Source organism: Anolis sagrei, chromosome 13 (genome assembly GCF_037176765.1).
Source record: "Anolis sagrei isolate rAnoSag1 chromosome 13, rAnoSag1.mat, whole genome shotgun sequence".
Taxonomy (NCBI): Eukaryota; Metazoa; Chordata; class Lepidosauria; order Squamata; family Dactyloidae; genus Anolis; species Anolis sagrei.
Window position 1 is genome coordinate 569,896 of NC_090033.1, and position 21,358 is coordinate 591,253.

Sequence of the window (21,358 nt, forward strand, 5' to 3'; positions counted from 1 at the left end):
AGGCGCTCAGGAGGTGGCCAAGCCTCCTCCCAGCTGAAGAGCGCCAGCCAATCATCATCGAGTCGGCAGAGGGGCAGGGAGTGGGAAATTCAAACCTGGCAACTCTGTTTCTGTATAAAAAAGGCTTATATTTGTACACATGTTATGCTCAGCTTGGTGAAATATTGCTGCTTTGCATCCTTTTCAGCTGAATCGCAATAAAATCATCTCGGTGGCGCTTCCTTTAATACAATGCCAAGCTTTTACACGTTGTTGTTTTTGTATGTATTCTAACTGTATTCCGAATTCGCTTCTGACACGATAAATAAATCAACCACGGCAAGGATGGCAGACCTTTCCCTTTAACAGTTATGAAATTATTTCTCGTTGCCCTCATTAGCGGGGCTTCGGAAATCCGAATGGTGTGGAGGCTGACACGGTGCAACGGGATTTCAATTCCGATGGGACTGTTAACGAAACCTTTCAATGCAAAGAGCTGTCCATTGCATTAATCCAATTAATTAACTGACAGCTTAAGGAACCCCCTGAAGAATTGAGCTCCTTGAAGGACAGATGGACATTTCCTGCTCCGGGCAAAGGCCCGCTCTGCCTTTTCTGGAGATAATGAGGCAACGTCATTGGCACCAAGTGCGGCTCTATTACTGCCCGATCTTTAAAGACTCCCACCAACTAATATCTGCATAGGTGTGTGGTTCTCAACCTTCCCAATACTGTGACTCCTTAATATAGTTCCTCCTGGTGTGGTGACCCCCAACCATAACATTATTTTCATTGCTACTTCCATAACTATAATTTTGCTATTATTCTGAATTGCAATGTAAATATCTGATCTGCAGGCTGGGGTTGGAAGAGGGGTTTGATTTTGTCATTTGGGAGTTGTAGTTGCTGGGAGGTATAGTTCACCTACAATCAAAGAGCATTCTGAACTCAACAACAATGGAATTGAACCAACCCTGGCACACGGAACTCCCACGACCAACAGAAAACACTAGAAGGGTTTGGTGGGCATTGACCTTGAGTTTGGGAGTTGTAGTTCACCTACATCCAGAGAGCACTGTGGACTCAAACCATGATGGATCTGAACCAAGCTTGGCATGGATACCCAATATGCCCAAATGTGAACACTGGTGGAGTTTGGGGGGAAATAGGCCTTGACATTTCGGAATTGTAGTTGCTGGGATTTATAGTTCACCTACAATCAAAGAACATTCTGAACTCCACCAACGATAGAATTGGCTCAAACTTCCCACATGGAACCCCCATGACCATCAGAAAATACTGTGTTTTCTTATGGTCTTTGGCGACCCCTCTGACACCCCCTCATGACCCCCTCAGGGGTCCCGACCCCCAAGTTGAGAAACACTGTTCTAAAAGATAGAAGCTCAGCGCTGGGGCAGGGAATATCTCAGGTTTTCTCTGCCATCTCCAAACTAATCTTGAGCTTAGATAGGGGAAGACCTGCTCTTTCTAAAAGATAGCAGCTCAGGGTTAAGGTAAAAGATCCCAGGATTTTTCTACCGTTGGGGAAAGTTAACTCAGCAGCTGAAGGAAAAGGGAAGGGAAGAACATCTATATGGTTTCACAAGTTGACTGTTTGTGTTTGTAACTCCATCAAGCTGTGCCAAGTCTGTCAAGGACTTTGAGAAATAAATGTTCTGTTGATGTTCAAATCTGGACTGGCCTCAGTTGCTGGGAATTCTGAGCTTCTAAGAAAGGCACCCACAGTTCACCCGGATAAAGAGAGAAGCACATCTTAGTTTTAACTTTATAGTGTCTGGGTGTGACGGCACAACATTACAATTCATAACAGGAGCAAAATGACAGTTGTGAAGTAGCAACGAAAATAATGTTATGGTTGGGGGTCACCACCACATGAGGAACTGTATTAAAGTTGAGATAACACAAAAGGCTCAACTCTAAACGGGGAGGAAAGGAAGAAGAGTTGCTTGCTCAGCCTGCATATCTAATATAAGTCAGCTAATTTAACATTTTCAGCCCAATTTTGCAAATTTCCTATGCGTTGCAGAATCCAATAAAAAGCTCGTAGGCAAAAACGGTGGTTGTGTTAATATACCTCCCGCTCCACACACACAAAACCCAACGGAGGCTCACAAAATTAAAACTCATTAACAGTCATTCTCCCTTCCAAACATCTCTCGTCGCCGGAGGGAATTGTGTACACGAGGGAATTCCCATAAGGACCCTCTCTGAAAATTAACATTTGCAAAGAGGAGCAAGGGCTGTTAAAGGGGACACAAAACCCTGCTCATGGGCATTAATTGAATTAATGTAATTAATATTTTAATATTTTAATAATTTACCTCCTGCTCTGTAGCATTATACCTCTGGGTGGATTCCAAGATCGGCACGGAATCGCCAAACCCAAATTCTCTTGCTTTTTTTGTACTTATAGAGTGTGTATCCATGGGAACAAAGCGAGGGCAGACTGTAAGCAGCTGGGTCTCAGGGAAATAAAATTGGGATCTTCACTAGACAGAATCACGGGTTGCGGAATTGTTTTGGTTTTATACATTGTACGTGCCCTCCTGTACCCACTGCGTTCTGCGTGCCATCCTGTACCTCCCAACTGCGGTATGCCTTTGTGTACTTCCTGAAGTTGGCACGCCCTCCTGCACTTCCCGGCATCTCCATGTCCCATATACTTCCCCAAAACTTCCCTCTCCTGTACTCTCCAACGTCTGGGTGCCATCCCATCCCTCGTGTATGCATGTCCTCCTGTATTTCCCAATGCCCTCTTGTATTCCCTGATACCTGTATGCCTTTGTGTAATTTCTGGAGTCTGCATACTAGGCATGGATAGAGTCCCATTGGATAACTCGTTGCTCATAATAATGTTAGTTAAAATTACCTTTTTGAAGTGATAATTGAAGGCCGAACAGGGTATAGGGTCACAGCCTGTGTTAGACGGGGTCACACTCCCCCTGAAGACGCAGGTTCGCAGCTTGGGTGTGATCCTGGACTCCTCGCTAAGCTTGGAACCCCAAGTTTCGGCGGTGTCCAGGGGAGCATTTGCACAACTCAAACTTGTGCGCCAGTTGCGCCCGTACCTTGGGAAGTCGGATTTGGCCACGGTAGTCCACGCTCTGGTTACATCCCAGATTGATTACTGCAACGCGCTCTACGTGGGGTTGCCCTTGAAGACTGCCCGGAAGCTTCAGATGGTCCAGCGCTCGGCGGCCAGGTTGCTAACGGGAGCGGCACTCAGGGAGCATACCACTCCACTGCTGAGCCAGCTCCACTGGCTGCCAATCCGCTACCGGGCACAATTCAAGGTGCTGGCTTTGGCCTATAAAGCCCTAAACGGTTCTGGCCCTGCTTACCTCTCCGAACGCATCTCCACCTATGAACCAATGAGGACGTTAAGATCGTCCGGGGAGGCCCTGCTCTCGGTCCCGCCGGAGTCGCAGGCGCGGCTGGCGGGGACGAGAGACAGGGCCTTCTCGGTGGTGGCCCCTCGGCTATGGAATGCCCTACCCGCAGACATCAGGCAGGCCCCTTCGTTGCTGGCGTTCCGGAGGAAGGTCAAGACGTGGCTCTATGAACAGGCGTTCGGCCAACAAGGCAACTGAACTCATGAAGACGGTATAAATGAACAAAGGAATGGTAGAAGGATTATGAGAACGGAATCTGATTTTTACTGAGGCGTTGATGACTATGTTGTGTTGTCTTGTATTGTCTGTCGTGTATGTTGTGTTTTAACTAATTGTGATTGTTATATAAATTGTATTGTAAACCGCATTGAGTTGCCGATTTAGGCTGAAAAATGCGGTATAAAAATAAAGCAAATAAATAAATAAATAAATATTTTAAAAACCGGAAGTCCCTCAGCCCTTCCAAAACTTTTTCTGCCATTTTTTTTACGACTCGGGAAGTGAGTAAAAAATGATTCAGCTTTTCCTCGCTGCTGATCCCTGGCCTCGGCTCCAGCCAGAGAAGCCAGTTATGTTATACACCAGAGAAGGGAGGAATTTCCTGGCCTCGCCTCAAGCCAGAGAAGCGAGTTTTAAAGCCAGAGAAGCCAAACAATCCTCCACCATCTCCCTTTTCCATCTGCTTTGAAATGCCCCACTTTCCCTCCCATCTCCCTCCTTTGTCCTCAGCTGGCTCCAAATTCAAATCCATTCGCACTCAAGGAACTCAGCAATGGAGAAAGGGAAGGAAGGACGGAAGGATGGCCCCCTTCCATCGCTTTCTACAACCCTTCTCAACTTGTACGTTCTTCCTCAACACTACTTCCCATGAAATATTGAAGGGTCTGCCGCTGCAAAGGTATGACGACCCGAGTATTTTGCCCTTTATTGAGTCTGGAACATCTAATTCAACATAACTTTCCATTTCATCAGTCGCCGACTTCCCGTATCTTTATGACTATTATAATGCCAGCTGTTCCTACTTAACAATTCATGAGCCGAAGCATGGGAGAAAGTGTGGCTTGGAGAATTTGGAGGCATTAAAGCACCATTCAAGGAAAGCAAGAGACTCGTAGAGAGAGGGAGAACCATCAACCGAATGGCTGGAAAGCCAAAATTCTTCCAATGGATTCAAGTCTGGGGTAAAATGAAAATCTCTCTTCTTTCTGGCAGAAAGACTGAAACAATCCAGGCTGAAGTTCTCACCAAAGAGGTCAATGGCTTTCAGACTTCGACTGGTGCTGAAACGACTGAATCCTTATATGAGGGTTGAATGAAAAGTAATGCCTCCACCTTCCTTACTTGGATTTGGTTGGGAATGTTTTAATAAATCAAACGTAGAAACAATCCTTAGAATGTGCTCTTTAACTACCACTATTCCCTCTTCCACAGAATCACTGGACAATTGGATACATTTCTGCCAACAATGAACAAGCTTTCTAAAGTCGACACTCTGTTTCCGCAACCAGCATCTCATAGTTCTCTCATCCTGGGTACCCATCGTGCACAGATCTTCCGATAGCCAAGCAAAGCAGTAATTTAATCAATCAAAAGCAGAAACAACCCTTAGAATGTGCTCTTTAACTACCACTATTCCCTCTTCCACATAATCACCAGACAATTGGATACGTTTCTACCAACGATGAATGAAAAGTAATGCCTCCACCTTCATTACTTGCCTTTGGATGGGAATATTTTAATAAACCAAACACAGAAACAATCCTTAGAAAGTGCTCTTTAACTACCACTATACCGTTTCCCACATAATCACTGGACAATTGGATACGTTTCTGCTAACGATGAATGAAAAGTAATGCCTCCACCTTCGTTACTTGGATTTGGATGGGAATGTTTTAATAAATCAGACGCAGAAATAATCCTTAGAATGTGCTCTTTAACGACCATTATACTCTTTCCCACATAATCACCAGACAATTGGATACATTTCTGCCAACAATGAACAAGCTTTCTAAAGTCGACACTCTGTTTCCGCAACCAGCATCTCATAGTTCTCTCATCCTGGGTACCCATCGTGCACAGATCTTCCGATAGCCAAGCAAAGCAATAATTTAATCAATCAAAAGCAGAAACAACCCTTAGAATGTGCTCTTTAACTACCACTATTCACTTTTCCACATAATCACCAGACAATTGGATATACACTTCTGCCAACGATGAATGAAAAGTAATGCCTCCACCTTCGTTACTTGGATTTGGTTGGGAATGTTTTAATAAATCAGACGCAAAAATAATCCTTAGAATGTGCTCTTTAACTATTACTATTCACATTTCCACATAATCACCAGACAATTGGATACATTTCTGCCAACGATGAATGAAAAGTAAGGCCTCCACTTTCATTACTTGGATTTGGATGGGAATGTTTCTATCAATCAAACACAGAAACAATACTTAGAATGTGCTCTTTAACTCTCACTATTCACTTTTCCACATAATCGCCAGCCAATTGGATACATTTCTGTATTGTCGAATACAGAAATGTTGGATACATTTCTGCCAACGATGAATGAAAAGTAATGCCTCCACCTTCATTACTTGCCTTTGGATGGGAATATTTTAATAAACCAAACACAGAAATAATCCTTAGAATGTGCTCTTTAACTACTACTATTCACTTTTCCACATAATCACCAGACAATTGGATACATTTCTGCCAACGCCGAACAAGTTTTCTGAAGCCGTCACAGAAGAAGTCGACACTCTGTTTCCACAACCAGTGTCTCCCAGTTCTCTCATCCTGGGTATCCATCGTGCACAGATCTTTCGATAGCCAAGGAAAGCAACAATTTAATAAATCAAACGCAGAAATAATCCTTAGAATGTGTAGTGAGGTCTGTTGGAAGTGGAAGTCCTTTCCACTGATGGTCACTCATTGGTCTGTTAGGGGTCTTGTGTCCAAATTTGGTATCAATTCGTCCAGTGGTTTTTGAGTTCTGTTAATCCCACAAACGAACATTACATTTTTATTTATATAGAAGAGTACAAGCCATGGACATCTGTGTTAATGTGCAGTCTCACCCAGAATTAAACACTGCTGGCTGTGATCTACATAGAGATGAACATGCCTCACTACTAGAGAAACGAAAAAACAACTGGGAAGCCTGGGTTGTTGTAGGTTTTTTGGGGGCTATATGGCCATGGTCTAGAGGCATTCTCTCCTGATGTTTCGCCTGAATGTGTTGGAAGTAGGAAAATTGGGTTTATATATCTGTGGAATTATGTCCAGAGTGGGACAAAGGACTCTTGTCTGCTGGAGCTAGGTGTGAATGTTTCAACTTGATTAGCATTTGATGGCCTGGCAGTGCCTGGAGCAATCTTTTGTTGAGAGGTGATTAGATGTCTTTGTTTGTTTCCTCTCTGTTGTTGTGCTGTTGTAATTTTTGAGTTTTTTAATACTGTTAGCCAGATTTTGTTCATTTTCATGGATTCCTCCTTTCTGTTGAAGCTGTCAACATGCTTCTTGTTGATTTCAATGGCTTCTCTGTGTAGCCTGACATGGTGGTTGTTGGTGTGGTCCAGCATTTCTCTGTTCTCCAATAATATGCTGTGTCCAGGTTGGTTCCTCGGGTGCTCTGCTCTGGCTGACTTCTCTGGTTGAAGGAGTCTGCAGTGCCTTTCATGTTCCTTCACGCATGTCTGGGCAATGCTGCTGCATTTGGTGGTCCCTCTGTTGACTTCTTGTCCACAACTGCATGGTATACAATGGTAGACTCCTGCAGAAGCGAGGGGATCCCTCTTGTTCTATGCTGAACGGAGCATTGGTTGGATTTTCTTGGTGGGTCTGGAGATAGTTTGTATGTTGTGTTTCCTCAGCTTCTTCCCTCTGTGGTCAGTGCTTCCCTGGATGTCTGGCAAGATCCCTTTCCCTCTGGGTGGACCTCTGTCTTGACTCTCGTGGCTTCTTCTCGGTGGTCTTGCAGCTCTTCTGATGTCTGAGGTGGAATATTCATTGGCCTGTAGAGCCCAGTTGAGGTGGTTCAGTTCCTCTTGGAGGAGGTGGGCTTCCCAGATTCTTTTTGCACGGTCTGCCAAGGCTTTAATGGAGCTTCTTTGTTGACTTGGGTGATGGTTGGAGTTTTTCTGTAGATATCTCTGTGTGTGTGTGGGTTTTCTGTCAACGGTGTGACCCAATTGTTGATCTGGTTTACGGATGACTAGGACATCTAGGAAAGGCAGTCTTCCTTCATTTTCTTTTTCTCGTGAACTGGATGTTTGGGTGGATGCTGATAAGATGGTCCAGAAACCTGTTGAGTTCTTCTTCTCCATGGCTCCAAATGGTGAAGGTGTCATCCACATCTCTGAACCATATGTTTGGGTGGATGCTGTTGAGATGGTCCAGAAACCTGTTGAGTTCTTCTTCTCCATGGCTCCAAATGGTGAAGGTGTCATCCACATCTCTGAACCATATGTTTGGGGGGATGCTGTTCAGATGGTCCAGGAACCTGCTGAGTTCTTCTTCTCCATGGCTCCAAATGGTGAAGGTGTCATCCACATCTCTGAACCATATGTTTGGGTGGATGCTGTTCAGATGGTCCAGGAACCTGTTGAGTTCTTCTTCTCCGTGGCTCCAAATGGTGAAGGTGTCATCCACATCTCTGAACCATATGTTTGGGTGGATGCTGTTCAGATGGTCCAGGAACCTGTTGAGTTCTTCTTCTCCATGGCTCCAAATGGTGAAGGTGTCATCCACATCTCTGAACCATATGTTTGGGTGGATGCTGTTCAGATGTTCCAGGAACCTGTTGAGTTCTTCTCCTCCATGGCTCCAAATGGTGAAGGTGTCATCCACATCTCTGAACCATATGTTTGGGTGGATGCTGTTCAGATGGTCCAGGAACCTGTTGAGTTCTTCTCCTCCATGGCTCCAAATGGTGAGGGTGTCATCCACATCTCTGAACCATATGTTTGGGTGGATGCTGTTCAGATGTTCCAGGAACCTGTTGAGTTCTTCTTCTCCGTGGCTCCAAATGGTGAAGGTGTCATCCACATCTCTGAACCATATGTTTGGGTGGATGCTGTTCAGATGGTCCAGGAACCTGTTGAGTTCTTCTTCTCCATGGCTCCAAATGGTGAAGGTGTCATCCACATCTCTGAACCATATGTTTGGGTGGATGCTGTTCAGATGTTCCAGGAACCTGTTGAGTTCTTCTCCTCCATGGCTCCAAATGGTGAAGGTGTCATCCACATCTCTGAACCATATGTTTGGGTGGATGCTGTTCAGATGGTCCAGGAACCTGTTGAGTTCTTCTCCTCCATGGCTCCAAATGGTGAGGGTGTCATCCACATCTCTGAACCATATGTTTGGGTGGATGCTGTTCAGATGTTCCAGGAACCTGCTGAGTTCTTCTTCTCCATGGCTCCAAATGGTGAAGGTGTCATCCACATCTCTGAACCATATGTTTGGGTGGATGCTGTTCAGATGTTCCAGGAACCTGTTGAGTTCTTCTCCGTGGCTCCAAATGGTGAAGGTGTCATCCACATCTCTGAACCATATGTTTGGGTGGATGCTGTTGAGATGGTCCAGGAACCTGTTGAGTTCTTCTTCTCCATGGCTCCAAAGGGTGAAGGTGTCATCCACATCTCTGAACCATATGTTTGGGTGGATGCTGTTAAGATGTTCCAGGAACCTGTTGAGTTCTCCTCCTCCATGGCTCCAAATGGTGATACTGGGAAGACGTCTAAACAGGCAAAGGAGGAACGACAGCGAGAGAAAGGAAAGGGAGGCGAAAACAATCCAGAAACCAGCTCTAAAGTCACACCTTTGACTTCCCGTAAAGCGATCCCCGCGCCGCATGGCTAAAAGGGATGAAAATCTAGGGCCATCCATAATTTAGGCTGCTCGACTGCTGTTGCAATGCCAACAGCTCGGCTGGATTTGAGCCAAGGGAGCAAAATAACATTTGCTTTTGAGCCTTTAAAAAGGGCACGCCGCGCTTCCTTTGAATGGCACGCATTTATCAAGGGTGTCAGGTAAGAAGGTGACCCCGTTTGCGCCCCTCCTCCTGAGTTCTCCATACAGGCAAAATAGTGGAAGGGGAGAGAGAAGGAAATCATAAACACAAGCAAGAACATTTTTAGCCAGAGTTTGGATCAAGAATGTGTGTCTTTGGGTTCCAAAGAAAGTGGCAAAAACAGCGGGATTCTAGCCATAAGAGACCCCGGTGGTGCAGTGGGTTAAAGCGCTGAGCTGCTGAGCTTGTTGCAGGTTCGAATCCGGGAAGCGGCGTGAGCTTCCGCTGTCAGCCCCAGCTTCTGCCAACCTAGCAGTTCGAAAACACGCAAATGTGAGTAGATCAATAAGTACCGCTCCGACGGGAAGGTAAGGGCACTCCACGCAGCCATGCTGGCTACATTTATTTATTTATTTATTTGGTTTACTTCTACGCCGCCCTTCTCACCCCGGGGGGGGGGGGGGGACTCAGGGCGGCTTACAAAAGCGAGGCACAATTCGATGCCCGCATCACATAACAGCAATAAAACAAAATAACATCAATTAACATAGAATCATAGAATCACAGAATCAAAGAGTTGGAAGAGACTTCCTGGGCCATCTAGTCCAACCCCATTCTGCCAAGAAGCAGGAATATTGCATTCAAATCACCCCTGACAGATGGCCATCCAGCCTCTGCTTAAAAGCTTCCAAAGAAGGAGCCTCCACCACACTCCCCCTGGGGCAGAGAGTTCCACTGCTGAACGGCTCTCACAGTCAGGAAGTTCTTCCTCATGTTCAGGTGGAATCTCCTCTCTTGTAGTTTGAAGCCATTGTTCCCTTGCGTCTTAGTCTCCAGGGAAGCAGAAAACAAGCTTGCTCCCTCCTCCCTGTGACTTCCTCTCACATATTTATTATACATGGCTATCATATCTCCTCTCAGCCTTCTCTTCTTCAGGCTAAACATGCCCAGCTCCTTAAGCCGCTCCTCATAGGGCTTGTTCTCCAGACCTTTTATCATTTGAGTCGCCCTCCTCTGGACACATTCCAGCTTGTCAATATCTCTCTTCAATCGTGGTGCCCAGAATTGGACACAATATTCCAGATGTGGTCTAACCAAAGCAGAATAGAGCATGGGGAGCATGACTTCCTTAAATCTAGACACTATGCTCCTCTTGATGCAGGCCAAAATCCCATTGGCTTTTTTTGCCACCACATCCCATTCCTGGCTCATGTTTAACTTGTTGTCCACAAGGACTCCAAGATCTTTTTCACACGTCCTGCTCTCGAGCCAGGCATTCTCCCCCATTCTGTCTCTGCATTTCATTTTTCCTGCCCAAGTGGAGTATCTTGCATTTGTCACTGTTGAACTTCATTTTGTTAGTTTTGGCCATTCATCTCTCTAATCTGTCAAGATCGTTTTGAATCCTGCTCCTGTCCTCTGGAGTCTTTGCTCTCCCTCCCAATTTGGTGTCGTCTGCAAACTTGATGATCCTGCCTTCTGACCCTTCATCTAAGTCATGAATGAAGATGTTGAACAGGACCGGGCCTAAGTAAACAACAATTCTTGCATTACAACCATAAAACCAATAAAACCAATACAAACCACTTTCTCCTCATTGACGGTCAGCATTCGCTATCTCATAGTCCAAATTCCAATTCCACAATTGTCAGTCCAGTCAGTCCTATCCGTCTGGTTGTCCTTATCTAGTTGTCAGATTGCCCGAAGGCCTGGTCCCACAACCACGTCTTTACCTTCCTCCTGAAGGAGAGGAGGGGTGTCGATGCCCTAATTTCCCCCGGGAGTGAGTTCCACAGGTGAGGGGCCACCACTGAGAAGGCCCTACTCCTTGTCCCCACCAACCTCACTTGTACATGACCTTGGAGGTGTCTACGGACGACGGCTCTTCGGCTTATTTACTTATTTATTTATTTACAGTATTTCTATTCCGCCCTTCTCCTCACCCCGCAGGGGACTCAGGGCGGGTTACAATGTACATATACATGGCAAACATCCAATGCCACAGACACACAACATATATATAGACAGACACACAGAGGCTATTTAACATTCCAGCTTTTTCATGAGAGTGTTCTGGCCACCAGGGGAGCTGTTGCTTCACCATCCCTTTGTGACACTGATGAAGTACTTCCTCATTCTTTGCATGCTTGCTGGAGATTTTTATGGGGTTATTGTCAGAGTTTGGCGGTGCACAGCAGAAGGATTAGGGGCAGCTTTTGGCTATACAATAATCTGGCAGTTATGTCCAGTAGAACAAACTTTCTACTGGACATGTGACCTTGAGAGGAGTACGATAAGGCTTGCTCTTGCTGGGAAGAGAAGGGAGTAGCCAGTCTCCGCAAGAGAGACGATAAGCAGGTGTGAAGAGACTTTCGTTTTGACTGGTTCCTGAATTGTAGCTCGCTGTAGTAAGACGTGTCTATTGAATGTGCTTAGTAAACGTCGTTTCTTTTGTAACTCAAAGCCTGCAGAGTCCTCATTTTACAAACCAGTGTCTGCTGATCTCGCAACCCTTCTGCTGTGCACCGCCAAACTCTGACAGTCATAAGGGGTACCTAAATTTCCTACTTGACAGATGCAACTGTCTTTTGGGCTGCAAAGGTCGACAGCAAGCTACACAAATTGGTCGGAAGCTCACTCCAACCCGGGCTGGCTTCGAAATCATGACCTTTTGGTCAGTAGTGATCTTAATGCAGCTGACTCCATCTGAACATGAGGAAGAACTTCCTGACTGTGAGAGCCGTTCAGCAGTGGAACTCTCTGCCCCGGAGTGTGGTGGAGGCTCCTTCTTTGGAAGCTTTTAAGCAGAGGCTGGATGGCCATCTGTCAGGGGTGATTTGAATGCAATATTCCTGCTTCTTGGCAGAATGGGGTTGGACTGGATGATGGCCCATGAGGTCTCTTCCAACTCTTTGATTCTATGATTCTATGATTCTATGATTCTATGATTCTATGATTCTATGACTCCCATCCAACTGCGCCACAGTCCCGGTGCTTAGAAATGGAGATGAGCACCAGACTCCCGGAGTCGGACACGAGTAGACTTCATGTCAGGGGAAAACCTTTACCTTTTACCTCCAGCTAACACCTCCCAACAGAGGATTCCCCCAAGCAGGAAGCAGCCAGTCTTTGAAGCTGCAAGGCCATTCATTGCTAATCAAGGTTGGCCAACTGCAACATTCACAGCTGCCTCCAACAGACAAGACCTCACAACCTCTGAGGATACCTGCCATAGATGTGGGCAAAACGTCAGGAGAGAATGCTTCTGGAACATGGAAAACTTACGGCAACCCATTGTCTAAGGTGTCAATGGAATCTCTTCACCTGCCTTTTGAATCCAGCGCATCCCAGTCTCCGGAGCGACACAAAACAAGCTCAAATATTTCAACATCGCTCTCAGCCTTCTTTCCTCCAAGATAAACAGACCCAGCTCCGTTCCTTCCAAACCTTGGATCACCGTAGTCACACATTTCTGGATCATAGAATCATAGAATCAAAGAGTTGGAAGAGACCTCATGGGCCATCCAGTCCAACCCCATTCTGCCAAGAAGCAGGAATATTGCATTCAAATCACCCCTGACAGATGGCCGCCCAGCCTCTGTTTCAAAGCTTCCAAAGAAGGAGCCTCCACCACACTCCGGGGCAGAGAGTTCCACTGCTGAACGGCTCTCACAGTCAGGAAGTTCTTCCTCATGTTCAGATGGAATCTCCTCTCTTGTAGTTTGAAGCCATTGTTCCATTGCGTCCTAGTCTCCAAGGAAGCAGAAAGGAAGCTTGCTCCCTCCTCCTCCCTGTGGCTTCCTCTCACATATTTATCCATGGCTATCATATCTCCTCTCATCCTTCTCTTCTTCAGGCTAAACATGCCCAGTTCCCTAAGCCGCTCCTCATAGGGCTTGTTCTCCAGACCCTTGATCATTTTAGTCGCCCTCCTCTGGACACATTCCAGCTTGTCAATATCTCTCTTGAATTGTGGTGACATCGCGTCAATCTCCTTCTTGAATGGTGAGGTCTGACATCTCTTTGAATCCTCCCCAAAATAGCTCTCTGCTTCCCCGGTGTGCCAACCAGGTTAAGATCCCCGGACAAGCCATAACCGAACCTGAACCATAATGCATGCCTGGTTCCTTACCTTGATCCGGGCTGAGGCATCGGATGGCGTTCAAATCATCCATCTTCCAGCCGGAGAGGCAACGAATGGAGCCACTGGAGGAGGACCTACCGAGCTCAGATCCAGAAGCATCCCCCAGCCTCCGAGATCGTATTTAGAAAGCATGAATAAGTGTGTCATGCATACAGAAGTATGCGCCTTAATGTCAGAGCAGAAAGTTCTTTGGAGAGGCTGCTGCCTCCTCGCCCTGCGCGGGGTTCATGCTGCAGGTAGGCAGGCCAGCCGGAGAGCGAAGGCGGCAGGGACCAGCCGGGGAAATGTGCCAGCTCCTTTCGTGATCAGCCACCTGGGATGCATTGCTTGTTAACCCTCCGCCACCCATCTCCGAGGAGGGCGATGACGATGACGGCGGTTTGATTTATTGGCACGGCAAGGCTCGGAAGGAAGGAAGAGTGCCATCCTCTGCCCCGGGGACACTCATTCCCCCAAATAAAGGCGCCTGCCAGAAATCTCGCTTCGGCACAAAAGCAACACTGCTCTATTATCAGTAATTTTCAACGGTAAGCAAACCGTATTTTGGCGCCCCCCCCCCCCCCCCCCCCTCAACCAATTACTGATATATATTTACTGTTCGTCGTGGGAGTTCTGTGTGTCATATTTGGTTCAATTCCATCATTGGTGGAGTTCAGAATGCTCTTTGATTGCAGGTGAACTATGTTGTTGTTCCTTCGTTCAGTCGTCTCCGACTCTTCGTGACCTCATGGACCAGCCCACGCCAGAGCTCCCTGTCGGCCGTCACCACCCCCAGCTCCTTCAAGGTCAGTCCAGTCCCTTCAAGGATGCCATCCCTCCATCTTGCCCTTGGTCGGCCCCTCTTCCTTTTGCCTTCCACTTTCCCTAGCAAAATTCCCTTCTCTAGGCTTTGCTGTCTCCTCAGGATGTGGCCAAAGTACTTCAACTTTGTCTCTAGTCTCCTTTGAATCCTCCAGTGAGCAGCCGGGCTTTCTTTCCTGGAGGATGGACTGGTTGGATCTTCTCGCAGTCCAAAGCACTCTCAGAACTTTCCTCCAACTCCACAGCTCAAAAGCGCCTCTCTTCCTCCGCTCAGCCTTCCCGAAGGTCCAGCTCTCACCTCCGTAGGTGACTACTACAGGGAAGACCATGGCTTGGACTAGGCAATGGATCTTGGTTGCCAGTCCGATGTCTCTACTCTTGACTCTTTTATCGAGACTGGACATTGCTCTCCTCCCAAGAAGGAAGCGTCTCCTGATTTCCTGGCCACAGTCTGCATCTGCACTCATCTTTGCACCTAGAAATGCAAACCCTGTCACGGCCTCCACGTTTTCTCCCTCTATTTCCCAGTTGTCAATCATTCTTGTTGCCATAATCTTGGTTTTTTTGACGTTTAGCTGCAACCCGGCTTTTGCGCTTTCTTCTTTCACCTTGATTAGAAGGCTCCTCGGCTCCTCCTCGCTTTCGGCCATCAGAGTGGTGTCATCTGCATATCTGAGGTTGTTGATGTTTCTTCCAGCAATTTCCACCCCAGCTTTGCATTCCTCAAGCCCCGCACATCCTCGCATGATGTGTTCTGCATACAAGTTACAAAGGTTGGGTGAGAGGATGCAGCCTTGCCGTACCACGCCTTTCCCAATCTTGAACCCGTCTCCTGTTCTGTGGTCAGTTCTGACTGTTGCTAGTATAGAAGGATGTTATTTCCAACGCTTGCTAGTTCAGCACAGGCCAACATACATTTTGATGTCTCGAATGTTAGACCTGTTTCTGGGTGTATTTGACCTCCTAATTCCAAAAATGGCACCCGTTTCCCCCCATCAGCTCCAGTATTAGAGATACAGAATGTAGGCCATAGTCTCGCTTATCCAACATGAACAGGCTGGCAAAGTGTTTGATAAGTGAAAATGTTGGATCGTAAGGAGGGATTCAGGAAAAGTCTATTAAATGTCAAATTACGTTCTGATTTTACGAATTACGCACCCAAAAATCATGTTTTACAACAACATGACACCACAATTCAAGAGAGAGATTGACTCTAAGCTGGAATGTGGCCAGAGGAGGGCGACTAAAATGATCAAGGGTCTGGAGAACAAGCCCCATGAGGAGCGGCTTAGGAAACTGGGTATGTTTAGCCTGAAGAAGAGAAGGCTGAGAGGAGATATGATGAGAGCCATGTATAAATATGTGAGAGGAAGACACAGAGAGGAGGGAGCAAGCTTCCTTTCTGCTTCCTTGGAGACTAGGACGCAATGGAACAATGGCTTCAAACTACAAGAGAGGAGATTCCATCTGAACATGAGGAAGAACTTCCTGAGTGTGAGAGCCGTTCAGCAGTGGAACTCTCTGCCCCGGAGTGTGGTGGAGGCTCCTTCTTTGGAAGCTTTTAAGCAGAGGCTGGATGGCCATTTGTCAGGGGTGCTTTGAATGCAATATTCCTGCTTCTTGGCAGAATGGGGTTGGACTGGATGGCCCAGGAGGTCTCTTCCAACTCTTTGATTCTATGATTCTATGAAAGGCAGCTCAATACATGGTAATGTTATGTAGTCAGTACTGTATTTACAAATTTAACACCCAAACATTGCAATGTATTGAGACATCTGTGGATCTGGGTAGGAGGCAGACTGCATTGGATAACACGGAAGGTTGGATGAGCGAAGGATGGATAAGCGGGACTCTACTGTAGTTTATTTGGGGGGCTGTGTTGCTTTTGGGGAGAAGAAGCAAACAGATGGGCAGCTCTCCCCGTGACATCCTGTTCTATTCCTGTTTTGCCTCCGATTCAAAACATGGTGAATAAATAAAGCCGCATCTGCAAACGAGACTTAATCATGGCTCATTGGCGGGCTGGCCGAGGGGATGCTGAGCCGAAATGACAGGGGGAAAGAGAGGGAGATTATACTTTTTGGAGCCAATTCCTGTGATTATGCCGTCTCATTGAGAGATCACATGCCCTCTTAGGTTATTAATTCGTTTTGAAATTCTGATCCTATCAGAGCATCCTCCTCCCCGCCGCAGAGCTCTTCCTTTAGAGGATGAAATGCTATCAATTAATCATCATTAGGCTGCCTGATGAAGGATCCGTTTACAACACGGAGCGGGGAAGAAGCCGTGTCGGGTAGAATGACAACTCACCCGGTCCTTGAGGGTTTTTGAACTTCTATTATTCCAACACTTTGGAAATAATAAATGACCCAAAGAGTCTCCAAAAGGAAGCTAAGAATGTCGTCGAGGGCATCCCAGGCCCCTGCCTTCAAGCTGGTGTGACCAGCAGCAGGGAGTTCCACAGTTCCTGGATGCCAAAATTGGGCCAAACTGATGAAAAGTCCCCCTACAGCAAGCTCAACCAGGGACTCTACACAGCTGTGTGCGCTCTCCTTTCACTCCCTTGCTAACCCCAACAATGTAGGTAAAGGTAAAGGTAGTCCCCTGACATTAAGCCCAGTCATGTCTGACTCTGGGGTGTGGTGCTCCTCTCCATTTCTAAGCCGAAGAGCCAGCGTTGTCCGTAGACACCTCCAAGGTCATGTGGCCATAGGCATGACTGCATGGAGCGCCGTTACCTTCCCGCCGGAGCGGTACCTATTGATCTACTCACATTTGCATGTTTTCGAACTGCTAGGTTGGAAGAAGGTAGGGCTGACAGTGGAAGCTCACGCCGCTCCCTGGAATCAAACCTGCAACCTTTCGATCAACAAGCTCAGCAGCTCAGTGCTTTAACCCACTGCGCCACCGGGGGCTCCTCCCAACAATGTAACTAATCCCTAAATAAAGATGAATGAAGTTGCAACTTTTTAACTCTCCAGTTTGATACTTTGTGTCTCTTTCTTTCCTGAAACTATCCTAATGCATGAAACTAACCTTTTCCAGGCCACGGGAGACTTTAGGCCTGCCTGGAATGCCTTTTTGGCGTTCCGGGGAGGCCGAATCTGCGCTCCTCCAAACCATGGATACGGAAACCCCCAGGGGCCCCCGTATCCGCGAGATGGCGGATCGCCTCCATTTTGGTGGCATATTTTTCCTAGCTTAATTCTAACACTATCTGCTATCTCGCTTTTTGCATTTCGGGCTTCAATGCCTGGGGAATAATCTTTAAAGTTTTAAGAATATAATTTCAAAGAAACAGCTGATTGTCAAAAGACCGGGGCTTGGCAGAGGCGATGGAATAGCGAAAGGCAGCAGCAACACGGCCAGTCTTTTGACAATCAGCTCCTATTGACTTCAAGAAGCTGCTGGAGAAACTTGTTGATGCTCTTGAACTCATAGTGTGCTCACACAAACATACCTTCTTACCTACTTTTTGGAGCGTCCAGGCCATAAAAGCTCATTTTTAAAAAGATTTAGGGCAGTTGTTCTCAACCTTCCTAATGCTGCAACCCCTTAATACAGTTCCTCGTGTTGTGGTGACCCCCAACTATAACATTTTCATTGCTACTTCATAATGGTCATTTTGCTCCTGTTATGAATCTATATAAATAAAAATGTGATGTTCGTTTGTGGGATTAACAGAACTCAAAAACCACTGCACGAATTGACACCAAATTTGGCAGCAAAACACATTCTAATCCGATCTATGTCTTTCAAACAAAAAAAAACCGTTAAAAAAAGAAGGGGAAATAACTTAAAATGTCCCAAAAAGAAAAATGCCTTACAGAGCATGCGCAAAAGCCCCTTTCCCCATTGCGCGAGAAGAATGAAGCACCAATCATTGTGAGGGAAGAGAAGCCTCGCCATTGAGTCCCTTTCCATGCAGGAAGGCAGAGTTCTTTTTCTTTTGGGGAGGGGAGGGATTGGGGAAAGGAAAGAGGGAAGGAAGGAGAAGGCTTGGCCCAATGGAAGGGTGGGCCTTGGCGAGGCAAGCCCCGGCAGCAGCTGGAGCCACCGCAGAGGCTCCATGAGGCCCACGTAGCTACCAGGCAACACTTCCCCCAAGATTGCAAGGCAAGCCTGGCTGCAGGCTCACCCATTGGGTGAAAGGAGGATGCGAACCATGAGAAGGCCAGCAACTCTCCCACTTGGGCTCCCACATCCCCCCTTTCACCCCCCCCCCCCGGAAACCTTTGGTGGGCGGAGTTCCCTAGCCCAGATTACTTCATGTCTGCAAATCCTCTGTTTTCTGAGGGCCACAGTGACACGTAGCTGGGTACAGCTAGTCGTAATATAAATACAGTGTTCCCTTGCTACTTTGCGGTTCACTTTTAGAGGACTCGCTGTTTCGCAGTTTTCAAAAAATATTAATTTAAAATATATATCGCTGTATTTTTGCTGTTTCACGGGTTTTTGCCACTGCCACCGCTCTCCGAGGCACTTTCCCTCCTCCGTCCTCCCTCCCTCCATCCTTGAAGGGCCTTTCCTTCCTTTCCTTCACTTTATTTTAAGTTTATAAAGACTTAAAATAGTGTATAATTACTAAAATTATGTATAAATATTAAAATAAATATAGCATCCCTACACTGCAGTTTTTCAATTAGTGCGGAAGGTCCTGGAACTTAACCCCCGCAATAAGTGAGGGAACACTGTACTTTGATAGGAGAACTAGAAATCCCAGCAACTACAACTTCCAAATGTTTGTTTTACCCAAGCTCCACCAGTGTTCACATTTGGGCATATTGAGTATTTGTGTAGAGTTTGGTCCAGATCCATCATTGTTAGAGTCCACAGTGATCTCTGGATGTAGGTGAACTACAACTCCCAAACTCAAGGTCAATGCACACCAAACCCTTCCAGTATTTTCTGTTGGTCATGGGAGTTCTGTGCGCCAAGTTTGGTTCAATTCCATCGTTGGTGGAGTTCAAAAGGCTCTTTGATGGTGAGTTAACTAAAAATCCCAGCAACTGCAACTCCCAAATGACAAGGTCTATTTTCTCCAAACTCCACCAGTATTCAAATTTGTGCCCAATTTGGTCCAGTGAATGAAAATACATCCTGCATGTCAGATATTTACATTACGATTCATAACAGTAGCAAAATGAAAATAATGTCATAGTTGGGGGTCACCACAACATGAGAAATTGTATTAAGAGGTCGCACCATTAGGAAGGTTGAGATCCACTAGTTTAACACATCCACTTGAACCCACGTTCTTCCTCCAATGGAAGAACAACCTTCTCCACATATGAGGGTTAAATCAAAAGTAATGCCTCCACCTTCATTACTTGGGTTTGGGTGGGAATATTTTAATAAATTAACCGCAAAAATAATCCTTGGAATGTGCTCTTTACCATTATTCACTTTTCCACATAATCACCAGACAATTGGATACATTTCTGCCAACAATGAGCAAGTTTTCTGAAGCTATCATGGAAGAAATTGACATTCTGTTTCCACAACCAGTGTCAGCATCCTGGGTGCCCATCGTGCACAGATCTTCAAATACCCAAGCAAAGCAATAATGTGACCTACACATTTTTGTGAAATGCCGATTATGCCTGAAATTTCTCTCCGAGTGATACGACGATCATCCTGAATCAATTGGTCAACCTTTGCTTGTGAAACTCGATGGTTGCTGTCATAGGACGTCCAACTCTTCATTTGTCATGCAAGTCAGGTGTTCCCACCTTTAAACTTTCTCGCCCAACGACACACAGTACTCACATCAACACAATCCCCATAAACAGCTTGCATTCTCTTTTCATTACATTTGCTGTCAAAAATTTCATGACTGCATGTTGCTTAAGTCGCATTGATCGACTGTCTTTCCAGAGTTCCATACTTCACATTTTAACAACACAACCGTTCCATGCTAAGGCTTCCCGCTAAAATAGAACTGTAAAGGAGAGTCTACTGAACAAGCCAGTACCTGCCGCATACCAGTACTGCCATCTGTTGAGGAGTTACGAAGGTGGAGGCATTATTTTTCACTTTAACAACACAACCGTTCAATACTAAGGCTTCCCACCAAAATGGAACTGTAAAGGAGAGTCTACTGAACAAGCCAGTACCTGCTGCATCCCAGTACGGTCATCTGTTGAGGAGTTATGAAGGTGGAGGCATTACTTTGCACTTTAACAACACAACCGTTCAATGGTAAGGCTTCCCACCAAAATGAAACTGTAGAGGAGCGTCTACTGAACAAGCCAGTACCTGCTGCATCCCAGTACTGCCATCTGTTGAGGAGTTACAAAGGTGGAGTCATTACTTTGCACTTTAACAACACAACCATTCACTGTTAAGTCTTCCCGCCAAGATGGAACTGTAGAGGAGAGGCTACTGAACAAGCCAGTACCTGCAGCATACCAGTGCAGCCATCTGTTGAGGAGTTACGAAGGTGGAGGCATTACTTTTCATTTAACCCTCGTATATCGGGGAGATAATCAATAAAGTTGTGGCACCCTACTTGCATTCTCATGCTTGCAGACCCCATGCTATAAACCATTACAAGTCTTTGGACCGGGCAAACGGAATATATTTTCAGTGTTTTCCAACCCAGCAGGTAGGGTAAATCATGCCTCTCCCTTTTCTCTTGTGATTTAGTTAAGCAGATAATGGCTATCTGGGAAGGCAGAAGTGTTTTATCATGTCCCAATAAATCCTGTTGGTATTTCAAATTATCTGCTTGAACATTTGAGTGTCACCTTCCCATGATATACGGGGTGGGAAAGGCGGGACACGTCGGAGGAAACCATAACAGATCTGTTTATCACTTATTGCAGAAGATTGCCTTCGGAAGGCAGGTGAGCAATGTAAACGGCATCCAAGGGAGTCACATTACATTGTTCTGATGATCTTCCAAATCTGCATGCATGCCATCACTCACGGCATCCGGGAGGTCATTCGGTGCCAAAGGAAGAATCATCTATTCCGCTTTGGGCTGTAACCAGGAGGTTTTCTCGCTT

At 46.2% G+C, this 21,358-nt stretch overlaps 1 protein-coding gene across 2 annotated transcripts in view; it reads right to left on the minus strand.

Moving 5' to 3' along the window:
• The window catches only part of PLCH2 (phospholipase C eta 2), a 325,113-nt gene that overhangs the window by 192,083 nt on the left and 111,672 nt on the right, over positions 1-21,358 (minus strand). The window contains exon 1 of one of the 2 annotated variants that reach the window (XM_067472941.1): positions 13,536-13,771. The exons of the other annotated variant lie outside the window; for it this stretch is intronic. Coding sequence (XP_067329042.1) covers positions 13,536-13,578 — 43 coding nt within the window. The 5' untranslated portion in view covers positions 13,579-13,771. Of the gene's footprint in view, positions 1-13,535; positions 13,772-21,358 lie in introns of those variants that run through there. 2 annotated transcript variants of the gene reach the window in all.